The sequence below is a fragment of the Pterocles gutturalis genome, unplaced genomic scaffold (assembly GCF_000699245.1).
Source record: "Pterocles gutturalis isolate BGI_N339 unplaced genomic scaffold, ASM69924v1 scaffold1774, whole genome shotgun sequence".
Classification (NCBI taxonomy): domain Eukaryota; kingdom Metazoa; phylum Chordata; class Aves; order Pterocliformes; family Pteroclidae; genus Pterocles; species Pterocles gutturalis.
The window spans coordinates 887-16,368 of NW_010132882.1; the positions used below are offsets into that span (position 1 = coordinate 887).

Genomic DNA, 15,482 nt, shown 5'->3' on the forward strand with positions numbered 1-15,482 from the left:
GCTTTCTTGTTGCTGAAGTGTAAGAAGATATTACAGACCTTCTGTCATGCTTAATGAAGCTCTTCTAGGAGGATCTCCTTAACCCTTATAACATGCGTCTTGGTATCTGTCACTGTTCTTTTCCTATTTCTGTCTCCTTAGGGCCAGGACGTGGGACTGTGTGTGGTTGTGCTTGTGATAACACCAGGCCTCATCAAGGGGCATGAGGATTATTCAAGACAAGAAGCTACATAATCTTGTCGCTTTTCAAAACCAACTTTGCTTTTTATTATTTAACTATCTCTGGCTGAAGGAACTTTAGATCCAGAAGAACAAATTCTGTAATAAAGTGAAGGGCTCTTCTTGTAACCTGCTCCAGGCCTTGCAGTACTTCTTATCTTACCAGGCTGACGTTTTTCTTTCCTTTAATTTTTTCATATTTTGCTGCTGTTGAGCCTCATGATCTAACTGACTTATTCTGTAGGAGGTGAAAGGATTAGAGGATAACGTGTGCTAGGCATATGCACTATGTCTTATTAATGTGTCTTCCATTGCCATTTTTCCCTCCTTGCAGTTGCAGTCCTGTTACTAAGTGTGATGACAGGCTCTAGAATGGGGAAGAGGTCTAAGATGATCTTCCTTCTCCCTTCCCTTGGTTCATATCAAATCTGTTTTCCCTATTTTGTCTTACTGTAGTGTTGAAAGCAGAGGTGTTACAATTGATATTGAATCTGCCAGTCTTGGGTATGAAATTGGAGACTTCAAGGTAATGTCTTCAAAGCCATCTTCAGTTGGTACCTTGTCCCATTTTCTTGGCTCCAGGCAGGCAGCCTGGGAGATGGAGAAGACTTGATATTGAGGGAGAACATTCTGTCTTCACTGGGCTTCCCTTCTTGCTCATTCCCTCTCTTTAACCTTGTTGTTGTTTTGCAGGAGCAGGAGGAGTGCAAGGGGGTGTTATTAATCATAACACCAGGTCCCAGACTTCAGCTCTGGATGGATCTACCACGACGAGCACCAGCACCACCACTGCAGCAGCAGGAGGATCTGAAGTTACTGCTGCTCCAGGGACCCTCAGTCAGGGCAAATCGGTGGTTATCAGCACCATGGCGACTGCCCTGTCCACCAGGAATGGCAAGATTGGGACCACAACGGTGCAAACTTTGAATGGGAGTAACGTGGTGATGAACTCTCACCATACGGGAAGTGCTGCTTTCTCTGGGACTCCTGTGACTGCTAACCCCACTTCTGCACCTGCTGTGGCCCCGCTCGTTAACAATGGACCTGGATCTGTGGGGAAAGGAAATACTGTTAACGCTGTCTTGCCGTCAGCTTCCAACACTGTCATCCAGACTTCTTTCCTTAATACTGCTGTGTCCTCTGCATCTTCCTCCTCGCCCACAGTTATCTCCTCACAGCCACCACCAAGCATTGGAACTGGGGCGCCTACAGTAACGCTTGTGAGGCCACCGATTCACACAGCAGGACCCACAGTAGCTGCAGCTGGTGCAGCCACTCAAAATGGGAGCAATACTGTGATTAATTCAACCATCAGTGTGGGGAGTTTTCCTGCTGTTGCTACAGCCACTGTGGGATCTGGAGTTTCCCTCCAGACATCACTTGTGAACAGCCAGTCTGGTTCCACTGTGCCAGCGGCTCCTGCCACACAGGTCATCAAATCTGAGTCTCCTAAAACTATAGTCCAGACAGTATCCCAACAGCAGACGCTGGCTACTGGTGGCCAGCCCAGTACTACAGGGGGTAACATGATTATTGGGCAAACTATGCAAGCTGGGCTCTCCAATGTTGCTCCCAATCCTGGTGGGATACCTCCTGCAGCTCCTGGCACCCCCACAGGAATTGCAAAAGGCACTGCTAATACAGTGGCACAAAATCTGCCAAGGACTCCAACAGCAACTACGAGTGGAATCAGAGCAACTTTGACTCCTACAGTTTTAGCACCTCGTTTGCCTCAGCCACCTCAGAATCCAACTAACATTCAGAATTTTCAGTTACCACCAGGTAAGTAAGAGGATTGAGTGGTTTTATTTTGGAAGTGTGTCTCTTGCAGGGAGGAAGGGATCCCAATAAGATTTCTTGCTGTTTAATTGTGAATTGTGGAAAAGACATTACGTTTAACAATGAGAATTGTCTGGTTTTGAGTAGTAACATAGTAGCATTCCACTACTTAGCTATGACTTCGGGTGACCAGCGACTCTTTTCAGCAGTAATAATTTGAAAATAATTATGCCCAATATCTTTGTTACAGTGTGAGTGTAGATGAAGCTGCAAACTGTCAAAGTATGACAATGGAATATTATCAGATGAAGTGTTGCTATTTCATTTTCACATAAGGCATTTTGACTTTTAAGGCAGTTTTGTCAGTAGTTTGTGTAACCTTCATGTGCTGTTCGGTTCCCTCTCTGTCCCTGCATGCCCTCAGTATCACTGAGCACTCATGGATAGAGAAACGGCAGATACAATGCAAGAAAACTACCTCCTTTTGCTTTAAATACCTTCAGAGTCTGACTTAAAAACTCACAGATTGGATGCTTATGATCATCTTTTTAGTCACTGGAGTTCTGATACAAAAGGCAGTCTTCCTATGTCCTTACCTCACCCTGTTGTGTCTAGGGTTGCAGCTTTTGTCGTAGCTACTCTCATGCTTAGTGCTGAGCATCTCTGGACAAGGGATCTAGTCCTGAACCCAGTGGGTGAGTTAAAAACCAGGATGAGAAGTGTTTCTTTTCTGAGAACTGTTCTGTACCTTCTTAAATGTCTTAGATTTGGAGATTTAAAGTTATATATTTGCTATTATTTTGAACCAGGCTTGTACTTTTATCCAGTTTTATTTTGAACTGAAAATACTTGTGTGAACCTACGCATAGTTTCCTGTCTTTTTTAATAATATATAGTAATAGCTATATTCGTACTATTCACTGTTTTTCAGGGCAGTATGCAAAGAACAACTAATTAAATGTTGCTACTAGTACCAAATGAAATAGGTGGTGGTTGTGCATCATCTATTTCAATTGGTCTTAGTAAAAATACATCTACTGAAACTCCTAACCAACTGTAAAACAATGCATCTGTCACACAAGGTAGATCAGAAACCGTACCGTGTTCCTGCACTCAATCTTTTTGTGTCATGTGCTATCTGTGGTGTGTGATGCCATGGAGTTCGATGGAGTCTGTCAAACATTCTGTGTATCTTGATTTCTAACCGGCATAAATATTCTTCATTTTTTTGTGTAGAAGATTATTCCCAATATGAGTAATTTGAATGACACATGTTGCTAATTTAAAAAATAGCAATAAAACTCAGATCTTGAAATCCCAGTGCTTGATTTGAAGCTTGTAAATTGATAGTCTGGAAAAGCCTTATTTATTTATTTATTGCCACAGTGTATCAAAGGATTTTTCAGGTTTACAGTCTATTGCCATGTATGGCTACATTTTCACTAATACTGCATTATAAACCTGATTATGGGAAAAATACCACTGTTGAGTCCAGGGGGACCTTTTTTCCAGGTAGCTGTTTTCAAACTGCCATAGCATACTGAAATGTGTTACTCTTAGAAGCAGCATTGCTAGTCCTTAAACATAATTGGACCATAAATTGCTCCTTTGGAGGTCTCAATAGATCAAAGTAAAACCATATAGGTTCTAAACACTTGAGGTTTTTTATTAAGCACTTTTCTTGTCTGTCCTACACTTTAAAAAATATTTACAACTTCAAAACAATAGCATGACTCTTAAAATAAGCAAGTATACATGACTGAATACATCAAAATCAGAAATTGGACTCTTGCATGGTAAGACAGACTTAATATTGGAAAGAAATTTTTTAGTGGAACAGTTTTTTTTTTTAATTGCTTTGGTGTACATTTTTATGCTTTGTGAAAGTAGCCAACTTTGAAGATGTTTTGCATAAAAGCGTTTCTTACGGAACACTTAAGAACTGATGGATGTTGAGCTCTTAGAAACATCTCACAGGTGCAGGGGCTAAGCAGCTCTGAAAGTCTAGCCACATGCAACTTTTATTCTTTAGTAGAGTGCATATGCATTCATAGTGAATGGAGAATAGATGACTATGCTTTTGGAGTTATATTTCAAATTACAGTGTCTTAGCAGATTGTTAAAGGCAGTTTGGTTGTGTGAAGCTGCAACTGCAGTCCTCGTATGCTGTGCAGCTACTGTATGTGTCAAATTTGCATGCACAAGTTCACGTTTTTAAAAGTAGTGTGTGCTAACAAGAGTTTGTAACACTTAGTGCATGAAATAGCTTGAGATCGTGCACTGCACCTGTTGCTTTTTACACCAAGTTTTACAAACAGAAAGAAAATTCATATGGAAGGTTTGACCAACAAGCAGCACGTGTTTTATAGTTATTTTCTTACCCTGAATTACTGTTTCTAGCTCTCCAAAATACAGTTACAAGTTCACACGTATGGAAAGCAGAATATAAAATGTCAGTAAGTGTTATTAACCTGGGACTTGAAAATTAGAAACCTTGAAAGGTTTCAAATGTTCTCTTAAAAAGAGCATGTGGAAAATAAGCTTCATCAGTGCTCTTTAAGATGTATTACTTTTAGAATAATGCTTTGTATTGCATCAAGGCAATTGTGCAACAAACATTGGCTGACCAAATTAGAGATGTTTGAAGAGCTAATTGACTGTAGTTGTGACCTTACTGGATTCTGGTATAGTTCTTCTCAAAGAAACCAGACTATTCAGAGCATCTGTGCATTAGTGATGGTTTTCCACTACTGACATCTTTGAGGACTATTGAGCTTAATCTTTTCTTCAGGAGTCTGTGTTTGGAACTTTGTGATCCAGTTGGACAGATCCGGGTAATGAAGGTCCCAAAGTAGCCTTATTTATAGCTTCTCTAGCAAAGATGTGAAGATATTGTCAGATAATTTTCTAGGGACCAGGAACACAAGTTTCTCTGTACACAATGCTACTTTAAAGATGCAGCGTCTTTTGAAAGATTGTATGAAGTTCTTTGTTTTGAAGTACTTCAAGCAATAATATGAAATGTGTTGCATACAATAATATGGTAAGAGGTAGGAAAATCGGTGAGTTTGTTAGAGCATTAAGTCAGTGTTCTGCTGTTATAGGTGCTCAGAAAAGTGTAACTGAGATTATGCCTTAAAATTGATCTTCTGTAATGTAAGAGTTTGTAAAGTATTTAGAGGTCATTGCTGGCATGAGATAGAATCATCTTGTAAAATGACACAACTTTCATAGTTTAAAATAAGTTTTCAAAACGCTATCTTCTCCAGCAGTGCTGTAGTACAATTTCAAAACCAACAGCTATGAGCTTATGCTTACTGTAGTAGTATTGTCAACTTGAGGCTTCAAATATTTGCTTTCTCTTCTTGCAGATGCTTTATGTTGTTTCTCTCTTCTGCTATATTTTTATGTACAAGCATCTCATAATAAGCTTTTAAGGTACCTGCTTAAAGAAGGCCGCATATTGGAGAGTGCTGTAGGCATACAGTGAGAATAATATCGAGCTGGTAGGTTTGGACAGTTTTCCCTACTACCTTAGGTGAAACTGAAATCTAGAAACCTTCACTTTCCCCTGTCCCGTTCTCTTCTTTCACCTTCTGAGTGAATGTTAGTACCTAACAAATTTGCTGACTGAATCCTGAAAACTAACTTTTTTTTCCTGAATGAACAAGATTCTGTGACACTCAATCCTGTTTGAAGATAGCAGATAGGATAGGTGGTCTTTGTAATTTATGTAGTTGTTTTACTTCTGCCATCATGACCAGTATTCTCATGAGGTGTAAAGCAGTTGTGCAGCTATAGTAGAACTGCTACCACAGGTTTGTTTTGCTTGGTATCTGGTAATAAAACTACTTATTACTTTCACAGAATTCAGGTGGATCTGCCAATAGCTGGTGGTAGGAGATGACAGTAGACTTCATCACTTTCTGGAGGTGTCTCCTCCTGTTTCTGTGGTGACTACAGGATGGGCCCTTTCCCAGCTGTGAAACTGACGGGGCTCCTTTAAAAAATGGAATGGTGCAGAGTTCTAGAGGGTACAAATGCAAATGACCTGTACAGTTGGTACCGTTGGTGCTGTTGGTACTTTCCAGAAGGAAAGGGTACCTGGAAGAAGATTGGTGCTGTGCATCTTCAGACCCTGGAGGATGGACTACTTCTATTACAATGTTACAGGTTTTCCTCACAGCCTCAGAGGTGGGAAACTTCCCTTGGTGTTAAATGGAAGCTTAACTTTTGTAGAAACTGATGATTTTTAGTTTGTGTTAGCTGTCCAAGGAGGATTCTAACTTAGGCCTTGATTATAGTGGCTTTAGGATGGGACAACTACCTGAACACATACTTAATTTAAAGCATGGGTTTGGGTCCTTTTGACTGGAGCAGTCATACTTTTTGGAGCCGGAGTCACTGAAAAGTAAATGCTGCAGGAGTAGTTCAGTTTCCTTCAGTAAGGAGTTGGGGTGCTAGGCTGTCAGGCAAAACAGAGTGAATAGAAAAAGGAGAAAGGCAGCGGGCTGAGGAGAATCAGTCAATCTTTGTGAAACAATTTGTGTTACTTTTTCATACTGAATGAGGCATTCTTTGTTTACTTCGCACTTCAAACATGTACCCCAGAAGTGCCTAAACTAGTTAGGAATATAAGTAGATGAAGAAGTCTACAGACTTCCATATTATAAGAAATATAGAAAGGAACAGAAGAAATACTATGAAGTAGTGGAATGTAGTTGTTTCTATTTCTCACTGACTAGCAAGCGAGTTCAAACATATCCTGATGATAGTTTCCCTGTATGTTGCATGTGCTGCCAATACTATGCCTGTTAACTGTGTTGGCATGGCTGTATTTTGTTAAAAATTATGTCTGTAATGCACCATGGTAATAGAAACTTCTTATAGTACTTTTAGTATGTTTTACTTTCAAAGCATTTTATAAAACTTAATCCTTGGAACATGCCTGAGTGGTTGGTAAATAAAGTAGTACGAACTCTGCTTTAGAGCCAGGGGAAAGAAGTTAGAGAAGTTCTGACTTGCCCAAGGCCATGAGGGAATCGATATTTTGCCAAGATCAGAGCTTGGGAGTCCTATACTTGGCACATAATGTGGTATCTCTCTTTCAGAAGAAGATAACTGTGGATTTCTTCTGCAGAACTCTTTTGGGTGAGGAGTGGGTTTTATGTTCAAATCATGCATCAGCAAAAGGAACATTCTGCTTTATTTGAAATCTGCTACATCAGATCTACCATATGTCACCAGACTGAAAGTTGTGTTTGTTCTTATTGCAACTTTCATAATTTCAGGAATCCTGCATGCTTAGTTTTGTACCCCAAAGAACTTAAGACTCAAAGAGCTGTGCGATAGGATTTTTTTTGTTTTTATTAAAACAAGTGTCATGAGGTGCACCAGTGCCTTGGTTTGCACATCTGATAAGGATGTCTCTAAGTGGTGAGATCTAATGGGAATATAATTGTGTTTCCATTAAGGTATGAAAGCCGTTAACCTTGGCTACATGTTGTTTAGTTCTGTTATGGAAAGTATTGTTGTTCCCAACAACCTTTGGAAGAGCATGTATGGATTCTTTTCATATGCCTATCCGTATTTCAAATTGTAGTCTTTCTGGGGTTTTTGGGTATCCCTAGGGTTATGATTAAGGTTGTTGGTCAATGACCAGAAGTAAGGTATTTCTTTTGAGACATTTTGCACTCTGCTACTCTGGAAGTTACATGATGTTTCTGTGTTCAGTGAGCTAAATGAGTTTTCCGTCTCTGGAAATCTATGTGGGTTACTTCTGAAATGCAGCGTCTTGGTTTGAGGACCACAAATTTGGATGCTGCCCAGGACTTGAATCACTTACACAGGATGCTGCAGCAAAGTTAGTGATCTGCCATTAAAATGCCAGTTTTGGGCACTGATAAGACACAAATTAGTAGGTATCATAAACTCTCTTCAAATGAAGTGTTTTGGTGTATGAAAACTCTTACTATTGTTTGTCTTCTCTGTTTTGTGAAATTATATGTAAATAAATCCTAAAAAAAAAAAAAAGTATGCAATAGTTCAGAAATGTGGTTGAAAATGCTGATATTAGCCTCGCTGGGTTTTAGCAAAGAGAGGATATTGGTTTGTGGAAAGCTTGTTTTCTGGCTTTCTGTTCTTGTAAAAACTGTCTGATCAAGTACTGAGAGTCTGCTTAGTAGGAACTGGACGTAGAAGTCACTTAAGAACACAACATGTTAAACATTCCTTTTACTGTTTTGTCAGAAATTGTTGCAATAAGTATTTTTACCTGAAAATAACTACTCTTGTCAGGATTCTCTGTGTTGAAACTTTATGAATGTTTATAACTCCATTTATCTGTCTGTATCTGCTCTTGACTTTGATGCCATTGCTTGCTGTTAAAAAGAAGGCTTTTGCCAGTTGGAAGACCATAAATGTTAGCAAATTTAACTTATTTATGGTAAGCATCTTATCTCTTGTGAAAGAAGATTTGAAGAGGTAGTGGCATGAAAAAAATAATTTTGGAAATTGTATTTCTCACAACAGAAGACACTGGTAGAAAGGAATTCTCAGTGGTACTTAGTAGACAGGTATTTCAGTTGTATTGCAAACTGCAAAGCTGTATGTGAAGGAAGGCCAAACTCTAGAGAGAATATGTGGCACTCACAAGTTACAAGGGGCTTTTTCTGTGCACAGCCACAGAGATGTTCCTGTATATAAATAGTCGTGTGATCTGTGAACATTGCCGAAGTTTCCCTGGTACGCCTCTGGGACCGAAGCCTCAGTATGTCTCTGTCCCTTTGACAGGTTGCACACAGTTGTTTACAGTGTCTATGGCTGTGGGGATATTCAGGCTTTGTTTTTGTGTTGCAAGTTGTTAATGCATTAGCTTGAATTTGTTTTTAAACTACATGAGGTCTTGCCTAAGTGCAAGAAGTTGGGGTGTATTTATACTGCTACAGGTTTCTGGACAGTTGTAGAACCTTTCTTGTCTGGATACAGGTTTTGCTGTATCAGCCCTCTGGCGTACTGTTTCCTCATAAGAGAAGGAAAATAGCTTATACAAAAAGCATTGTTTACAATGATACGGTTGTTTCCACACTGGAGATTGTACCACTAAATTATTGTGGCAGAATCCTCCCATTTCCAGCTCAAATGTTGAGAGAAGCATAAAAATGTACACAGACCGGGCTGTAATTAAACAGGTGTAAAAACTGTGTGATCACTCATATTTCAAATTAGATGAGGTGCTTTTTTTTTTTTTTTTTTAATTGAGACCAGGGACACATGAATAGAGCAAAATTTTTTTTTTTTAACCTTTTAGGAGACTTTACCTTTTACCTCAGCTTAATCTGGCAATTTTTACCCCAGTTCTGTTCTGTGGTAGCTTCCTTCCAGAAATGCTGGTTGTCTTCTGGAGGTACAGGTGTCTCGAGGAACTGAGAGCCAAGTTTTTACCACAAAGCCTCCTGTTTTGGAGTAATTTTCTTCGGGTGTCTTTAATGTAATATTTAATGTAAACTGAAATAATTGTCCTTGAGGCCTTATTTATGCCTTTAAGGGTTTTTTAAATATAGACTAGTTTTTGGTAGAACAAAACCTTGATGATCATCACTATATAGTGGTATAGATTTTCAATAATCAAGAAGGTCAGAGTCATAAGGAATTGATACAACTGCATCCTGTTTCTGCAGTGAGAGCTGTATAGGCAGAGTTCAGCACCCTAGCAGAGCTGTCTTGAGGCATTGTACAAATGTAGGTAATCTCTGGCTCTGTAACTGTTGTCAGGCTTGAAATAACATTTTAAAAAGATGAGTTTCTGTAGTTGTATTACTGGTGATCAGAAAGTTACATGTTGAATTTAAAAGACTGATTCTCAGCAAAGTGCGTGAATAGGTTATAAATCCTTTTACCCAGGGACGGTCCTTTTACTGTGTGTTTGTACAGGATTTAGGGCAGGGTTTGACTGAGTTGCCAAGCTCTTTTTGTGGGATTTGGAAAAGCATATTGATAAAAACCGAGTAATTTCTTGTCAGTGTAAAACTCTGTTTATAAATTAGAACTGTAGATTATGAACACCATGCATTTTTTAATTTTGATGCTTTTTTTGCTTAAAATGCATTACTAAAATATTTCTTTCAGTAACACATTGTAACCAGTGTCTAGACAACTAGTAACATAAAACTTTCATCAATATGTAATATTATTTTACATGGCTAGCATGACTGTTCTAAGATTTGTATTGAAACAAAGTCTGTAGTAAAAATGGTCCAATTTAGCATATAACTTGATTAATAATTGCTGCTGGGAGTAGTTGAACTGTTTAAGGGCTATAACTGTACCGTTGTACAGAATAAAGCACGTGCTGGATAAACTCCATACAGACAACCAGTATAGATGCAGTTGAAAAATGTGTGCTCTAGATATCAAAGTATAAACAAAAACTAAGTGATGAGGTGTGCTGCCATGCTCTAGTCCTTCTTAAATGGTTTGAGGGGGCAGCAAGGCTGGAGTAAGCTGTCTTCACACCTTCCTTCAGTTTATTAATCAAATATTTCTGTAAGGCAGGGTTAGATGTAGTGTCTCTCTCAGAATGTGAAAACATCGGGTGCGTTGAGCATAAGTGGTGGTGTGGCAAGTGGGACCAGTTGTACTTCCATGAGTCAGATGCAGCAGCTCCAAGGAGCAGCACTGAGGAATTGCAGCACCTGTGGCAAGGAGTCAAAGGAGGTGGCCAGAGGAGTGTTTGCTGAGGGATCAGTGGAGGAAGTAGGAAGAAATTGAGCAGGAAAACAGAGTGGCTAAACTGGGCAGAAGTTTATAGAAGAGCATGAGGAGCTGTTAGTTTTTAATAAACATCCGTGCAGTGATGTTCACAGTAGTATTAAGGGTGGACTGGGAGAAAAGACAAGTGTTCGTGCCATGAACTTCAACCTCTTGTTTCCTTTCATTCTTCCTTTTTTCCAGTGTATCATTTGGTTTTCTTTCCTTCCCTCTCCTCCATGGGGGAGGGGAGGAAAAGGCACTAATTATTTATAAGTGTTAGTCATACCCAGTCATTAAGCTTAGTCATTACTAGGACTGTTCATTTGGTTAGTAAAAATCAAAATGAGACTTGGTTTTGTTTAAAAGCTTTCTGAATTCAAGCTTACAGGTGTGAAAATACTTGTATTTCTGTTTTCAGACTAACAGTGCTACTTAATAAATGTTGCTATCAGCCAAATGACATGTAATGTCATGTCCACATTGGTAGTTTGTATTTGAACTCCCAGGCATAGTGTTTGGTGTATTCTCAAAGCAGAGTAACCCCTGTATGGGCAGTGATAGAGTTGTAAAATCACAGGCTGTTTCTGCAGAGGAGGGTTTGAAGGGAACATTTCCACAGAGGCTGCCCTGGGTAGCAGTCAGTCGGCGGAACTGTGTAACATTGGGTCTCCACAGCTCCGGGTGAAAAGGTGGCATCAGCAAAGGGTTTTGTCACTGCAGAATTTACAAAGCATGTATATCTAGAGTAGGGCATTCACAGCAGGGACAAATGAAAGAGATGTGGGGTTTTGGTGTGTTTTCATGTACTTAGTTGTTTTAGGGTGTTGCTTTTTGAAGGAAGAGAATGTGGATTTAATGCATTACTCCTCATTAAGTGTTTGTGTGCAGAGCGTGGTAAATGCAAAGTAGCTTGCTCATTCCCATTTCATCAGGTGCTTCAACAGCACTAATGTTGATATGCCTTGGTATAAACAAACCGTCTGCCAGAAACAAAGACTAGTTGAATTTTAAAATCTCCTATTTAGAATAAAGGTCAAAAGAATTAGTGACACTTGATTTTGTGTCGTCTTTTCTCAAAAACAAAACCGATTTTGGTATAACTGCATTGTTGTTTGATGTAAGTATATTGTAATTAATGGTAGAGCTAAATCTGAATCACTTTGAGATCAATAATTAAAGTAATTGGTTTAGCTCTTGATAGTGGTTTTCCTTGGTTCTTTGTGCATCAGACTAAAGACAGATTTGTGTGATGATTGGGTTGCAGTTTGACAGAGCACTCTGGTGTTTTGGCTTTGTATGCTTGACTGGAAAGGAATGTTAACACACTTTCAAGGAATATAGCTTTCCAGAAAAGTCTGAATAGTTTCAAATCACATTGTTGTTGAAGTGCTTGTCAATTGTTGCTATATGAAATGACGTATTTTCTGTAACACTTCTTACACACCTTTTCAACTGAGCAGATAAGACTTTTTCCATATGGGATCACTGTTAAATACTGTGGCTTTTTGACACTCCAGCATTATATTATTCCTTTAACTGTACTCTTAAAAAACTTGTGAATCAATACTTTACAAATGATTCACTTCTTTACTTTTTAGACACTACAGTTGAGTTCTGTGGTTTGAATTCTTGTATAGTAAGAGTAAGCAAAAGCTTTTACTATGAAGCTTAATTTCATTTGTCTTCTGACTCTTGAGTAGAAAAAAACAAACACAGTTTTTCATAGTGTGAACTTGTGTACTTGGTCCATACAAAATACATTTTCTGTGTGCTGCAGTCAGGATTTTTGATGATTTTTGATAATATGTCATCTATGTTGACAATAACCATGAATCAGCTGTTCAAGATTTAGTATTTCAAAAATCATAACAGTTAGTTATGATGTGTGATCTGCGTGTGCGGGTTGGGTGTGCGGGGAGAGTGATGGTAGGCAAGCGAAGTGGAGTGCTGTAGTAAACTAATTCTGTAACAAAACTTTTAGGCATTGTATCTGAGTAAAATTTGACTTTATTCTAGAGTGACATGAGTTGAAAAGTGAGAGGGGTAATGTGCTTTTGTAGCTCTGTAGTAAGTTCTTGTCCGAAACTCTGTGCCATGCCAGTCTTCACTATGCTGAAACGTTTAGTGCCTGTCAGGAGAGACTCCAAGGGTCTTGTATTAGAGATGCTCTGAAGCAGCACCTGACAGTCATGTTTTTTCATGTCAAGTTGGAGTTCACCTTAAGCACAACAGGTGCCCAACATCTTAACAGGTGTCTATAAGAGTGTGTGCACTGTGTGCTCTCAATATAATTGTGTGCAAAACCTCAGCATTCATTGCTTTAGGGTGCCCGTTACTCTGAAGCAAGAGGTGAGGAAATCTGGTAGGGTATCTCAGGTTGCTCCAGAGTGCTGGACAGCTCTGTTACCGCCTGGCAGTTTTATGGCCTGTAGACCGGCAACTCAGCAGGGAATGTCTTTACTACTAACTCATGTTGGTACAGGCTGAGTTCATCAGTGCCAGTGCAGCGCAAGCACTTGTGGAGCAGGTGGAGTCAAAGGTAGTGGTGGGTTCATTTTCAGCTAGCAGGTTTGCAGGAGCTGATACCTGCTCTGTGTAGACTTGTCCATAAGCATTATGGTTTCAAAGTGGAGCTAAAACACCTTTACAGAAGTCACAAACCAACCGCATTTGTTCATGAAATTCAAGAGCCTGATGGTGTCAAAGACTGGCAAGAAAGTTCAAGCAGAAGCTTTTTCTGGATTTGTTGTGCAGCACGGATCACCTGAGATCGTAAGCACCTAAACTAAGGCAGTGCCTCTAATGTGGTGGTGCACATCTCTCATCAGGTACGAAATAATGTGTCTTCAGTAACATCCACAGCTGTGTTGCCATTTAAAGTTCTGTGCTGTTCATCTTGATTTGAAATCACTGTTTCTCATGAGTTGGTGTATAGATTGTCCTTCATGAGCTGCTACACACCTGCTGGTTTATTACAGATGCTCTTCTTTGACATACATAAACAATTCTAAATCTGCTTAAAGTTGTCTTGTGTTAGCGAAGATTCTCTTAGTTACCCTGATTTTCATGGAGCTGCAGTGGACTTTGATAGGCTCTTCTCTTTTCCTGATGAAAGTTCTTCCTGCAGTTTGTATAGGCAGCTGTCCTTTTCTCCAGCTGTCTCTCCAGTATTCTTCTAACTCTTTTGTATTGGAAAAAATCTTATAAACTTTTTCCTTTTATAAAGGTTTTTTAATTCCAGAATCTCTCTATAGCCTGATCCAGTAATCTACAGAGCATTGACTCATCCCCTTTGCTTTACATGGTTTTGATGGTGTGTATGATATCAACTTGCATAACCTTACGGACCCTTGCCTGCCTGTTTGTTACGACAGAATCTCTTCTGACAATACAGAAGAGATAATGTTATAAAGCTTTCTTCTGCTAATATGGCACAGCCCGCTTACTATTACTGTCAGATTTTTTTGGCCATGTCAAATGTTTGCAGTGTGTTGTCACAAATGAGTGTGTGCTTGAGAGCTTAAGGCACAAACTGCTTTGACGTTAAGATAACCTCTTACTGAACTTTCCTGGCAAATCTAGTTAGGATTTGGAGATCTGTCAGGTGTTGGTGGACTTGATAATCAGTAACTATCTTTTCTAGAGATGTTTGTAGGGACTTTGATTTCCTATACCAGAAGCATCAATCCTCTAGTTTCAGTCTTGGACATTCTTTCTGAACATCAGCATCTGTGTGTATTGAAGGTGATTCCTTGCTGCCTAGCAGTTTTCCCTGACCCTAGCTGTTTTTTCTCTGGAAATAAAGTTCAGTTACTTTTTTACTTTAAGAAGATCATTTCCTCAGGAGACTGGGAAAGGGTATTCTCCATGCAAATTCAAGAGAATGCATCCGTTAGTAGCTGAGACATGACAGAATTAAAAAAAAACCACTTGTTGAAAGTCTAGGTTCCTTAGTAAGGGTTCTGAATGGATCTGGATTAGACTTTAGACCATGAGCTACATTATGGGTAATGGGCAAAATCTGTAAGCTGGAAATTGTGTTCTTCTGTCCTCTCAGTATCTGCAACAGAAAGAGAAATGTTGTCACTTGGGATCTGATAGCATATGTTCTAGGTTTTATACTTCACCGATACACAAGAGTTTCATTCTTGCACACTGGTATGCCCAGTGACAAGCATGGACATACCTTTTTATGATCCTCGTTGTTGGTGCTTGCTAACTGTAGGTGAAGTTTTTCAGTATGTCACCTACTGTCTGAATTGAGTCCCTGAGAAATGGCGCATTTACTCTGAGAGAGGGTAACATCTGGGTATGTTGCTGGACTGTGTGGTTCCCCATAGCAGGCATATTCACATTACTGTTCTATCTGCAGAAAGTTTCAACTCTGTCATTGGGGAGGGTCTATCTCCTGTAAATATTGTTAATCTAGGTTTACCAGGGCAAACTGGTGACAAAACCAGAAAACTGTTTTGGTTTGGGTTTTTTTGGATGTAGAGGTTCTCTAGCAAGAAAGCAGTATGTCTTGGGAGTTGCAGAAATACTCAGAGTGGTCTGCAAAGGCCACTAAAATTTTTTTATTCTTCTTATTTTATTCTTCTGATAATTTTTTTTTCTTTGGTCTTTGTTAAACCAAGCCATGTTTCAAAGAAAGGAAGAGGAGGGCATTAGAAAAAAGTCTGGTTTGTGTTTTTCTGACATGTCATACAGCCAGAGCTCTTCACTTTTTATTCCAG

At 39.3% G+C, this 15,482-nt stretch overlaps 1 protein-coding gene across 1 annotated transcript in view; it reads left to right on the forward strand.

Annotated features, from left to right (window-relative positions):
- The first annotated feature begins 914 nt into the window (after positions 1–914).
- TAF4 (TAF4 RNA polymerase II, TATA box binding protein (TBP)-associated factor, 135kDa) overlaps positions 915–15,482 on the forward strand; it is a 35,524-nt gene continuing 20,956 nt past the window's right edge. The window contains exon 1 of the mRNA XM_010081012.1: positions 915–2,001. Within this exon, the coding sequence (XP_010079314.1) occupies positions 1,086–2,001 (916 nt within the window). The 5' untranslated portion in view covers positions 915–1,085. The remainder of the gene's footprint in view (positions 2,002–15,482) is intronic.